A 2357-nucleotide genomic window follows, 5' to 3' on the forward strand; every position below is an offset into this window, starting at 1 on the left:
AAAAAAAAAAAAAGACCGTACCCTTTTATGTAATGATGTTTACTTTGAATTTATATTAGTTCACACAAACACTCCATCCATGCTTTTGTTCCGGCCCTCCAGTCCAGTTTAAGAACCCATTGTGGCCCTTGAGTCAAAAAGTTTGCCCACCCCTGCTCTAGGGGATAAGTTGGGTGACTGCATATGAACCCCAAGGTCTTAGGGTGGCTTCCCTTGGAGCACCTGGATCTCAGCCATTTTATGGTGGGGCCCTCAGAGGCACTAGCCTCTCTTCGGTGGAAGCTTTGGCTTTGTGTGCTCCTCCCCGCACCAGCTCAAACACCCTGGGCTTTGTGACGCCTCTCCACCTCATTAGTCATTTCCCTTTTGCTCCATCGCGTCTAAACACAACATACTGTAGTTATTGATGTCCAGAGCTGGTTCTCTAACTAGGCTGTCCACTGGCTGGGCAGGGAGTGTGTATTATTCACATTTGTGTCACCACCACCGAATGGGCCATCACTACGTTTGCTGAGTGAATGACACATGAGCATCTCCAGCACTTCTTTGTGGGGGTCATTCTCCTCAAGGGAGGTACAGGGGACTCTCACATGAATCAGGCTAGCAGGGTCCGGGGTAGCATTTTATTTAAAAAATTTTAAAGTAAATTAGTTGCTTTTATTTATTTATTATTTTTAAAAATTAGGGTTTTTTTTGTTGTTGTTTTTACCTTTGAAAACGTTTTATTAAATTGTAACACACCCACATGAAAGTGGACATAAGCGTACAGCTCCCTGAATCTGCAGCAGCGAACACACCGAGTACCCAGCACTCAGGTCATGCAACGGAACATCTCCAGCAGCTCTGGGCCGCCTCACGGCCGGGGCATCACTGCTCTCGGAGAGCAAAGGACCACGAAGGAGATGGCGCCTTTGGAACAGTAGTTTATAAATATTTTGGTATAACCTACACCACGGGAACATATGCTAAGTCCTGTCTGCAGACGCTGGTCACGCTCAAGTCTGGCGGGGCGAAGAGCAAGCACAGGGCACAGACGGCGATCCCAGGGGCGTAGGGGGTGGGGGTGGTCCGCCAGACTCCCGGCGTGCAGCGCGCGGTCCCGGCGTGCACCGCGGCGCTTGAAGGCGGCGGCGCGGTCGGTTCAAACGTTTTTTTAACATTTCCTTTTTTACGGCCGGAGACGCGGCGACGGGTCGGCATGGAAGTGTAAGTGACCCGGGGTCCGCCGAGGCCCACGGCGGGGGACGGCTGGGTGCTGGGAGCTGACAGGCGTGGGCTGGGCGACCTCGCTTACGGCCGGGCGGGGAGGGCCCAGAGCCGGGAGGCGGGGCAGAAGGAGACTGGCTCTGCCCCTCTGAACCGCCGCCGCATCCCTTCCGGCGCCCTGGCCGCGTGCCTGCTTCCCCCGCATTCCTCTGCTGGCGTTCCGGAGGTCCAGCGGTGGTCCCGGCCCGGGTCCGGGCCTGGAGTCCGCCCTGCAGGTTCCCGGGGGAGAAGGATACCCTCTGCCGGGGCCGCGGGCTCCTGGGAGCCCTGGCTCTGGAGGTGCCCTCCCGGGCGGGGAGGAGCGGGGAGCTCTTCACCGGAAGGGGCGGGTTTCTGGGAAGGAGACGCGGAGGCTGAGTGTGTGCAGGGGGAGCAGCCGTCGTTCCAACCGTTGAACCCCACTTGGCCTTTCCCGTGTTTGCTCGTTGTCCCGCAGGCAAATGGAAGTTTTTACGTGGCTGCTATTAAGTCATAGGCATCACCGACAGTGGGTTTGTCTTTGGCGCTGATCATCGAATACTCACACTCTACGTTCTTTTGCCTCGTATTTAATGGTTATGTGGACTGTTTTTCACAACTAAAAAAATACACGTACAACATGTGCACGTGCCTGAAGTGAAAGCTTCATGAAACCATACTTTACACTCTGGTCCAACCATGAGTTGGGTCATGTCGGGTCCAACCTACTCAGAGAGAGGAGGCTTTGGCTAGAAATGAAGGACCACGATTTACTGAAGGTTTTTAGAGGTTGCTAAGTGGAAAACCTAGAAATTTTCCCAAGACGGAAAGTGGGGGTGGGTCCTGCACTGTTACCCAGATGCCACGTGGTCCGCGGATGGTCGCCAGGAGGTCTGGTCCTGAGACCTGGGGGTAGTTGGAGGTTATCTGCTGGTTTGTTGTATGTCCCAGCACTGATGTTCAAAAACTGCTCTCTCTCAAAGTATTGATGCAAGACGGAAAGTTCCAAAGTTTAAGTTCTCAGTCTAGTTAAGACAAGAAAAAAGAATCGTTTCTTCATGCCTCAGCCTTCATAATGTTAATAATTTAGCAGTTTGGTTAAAATTACGTCATTTTATTTTTTCCCCGTCTTC

General features: G+C 52.9%; 1 protein-coding gene across 1 annotated transcript in view; it reads left to right on the forward strand.

Annotated features, from left to right (window-relative positions):
- The first annotated feature begins 1165 nt into the window (after positions 1-1165).
- CRCP (CGRP receptor component) overlaps positions 1166-2357 on the forward strand; it is a 31874-nt gene continuing 30682 nt past the window's right edge. The window contains exon 1 of the mRNA XM_006770840.2: positions 1166-1206. Within this exon, the coding sequence (XP_006770903.1) occupies positions 1199-1206 (8 nt within the window). The 5' untranslated portion in view covers positions 1166-1198. The remainder of the gene's footprint in view (positions 1207-2357) is intronic.

Source organism: Myotis davidii, unplaced genomic scaffold (genome assembly GCF_000327345.1).
Source record: "Myotis davidii unplaced genomic scaffold, ASM32734v1 scaffold424, whole genome shotgun sequence".
Classification (NCBI taxonomy): Eukaryota; Metazoa; Chordata; class Mammalia; order Chiroptera; family Vespertilionidae; genus Myotis; species Myotis davidii.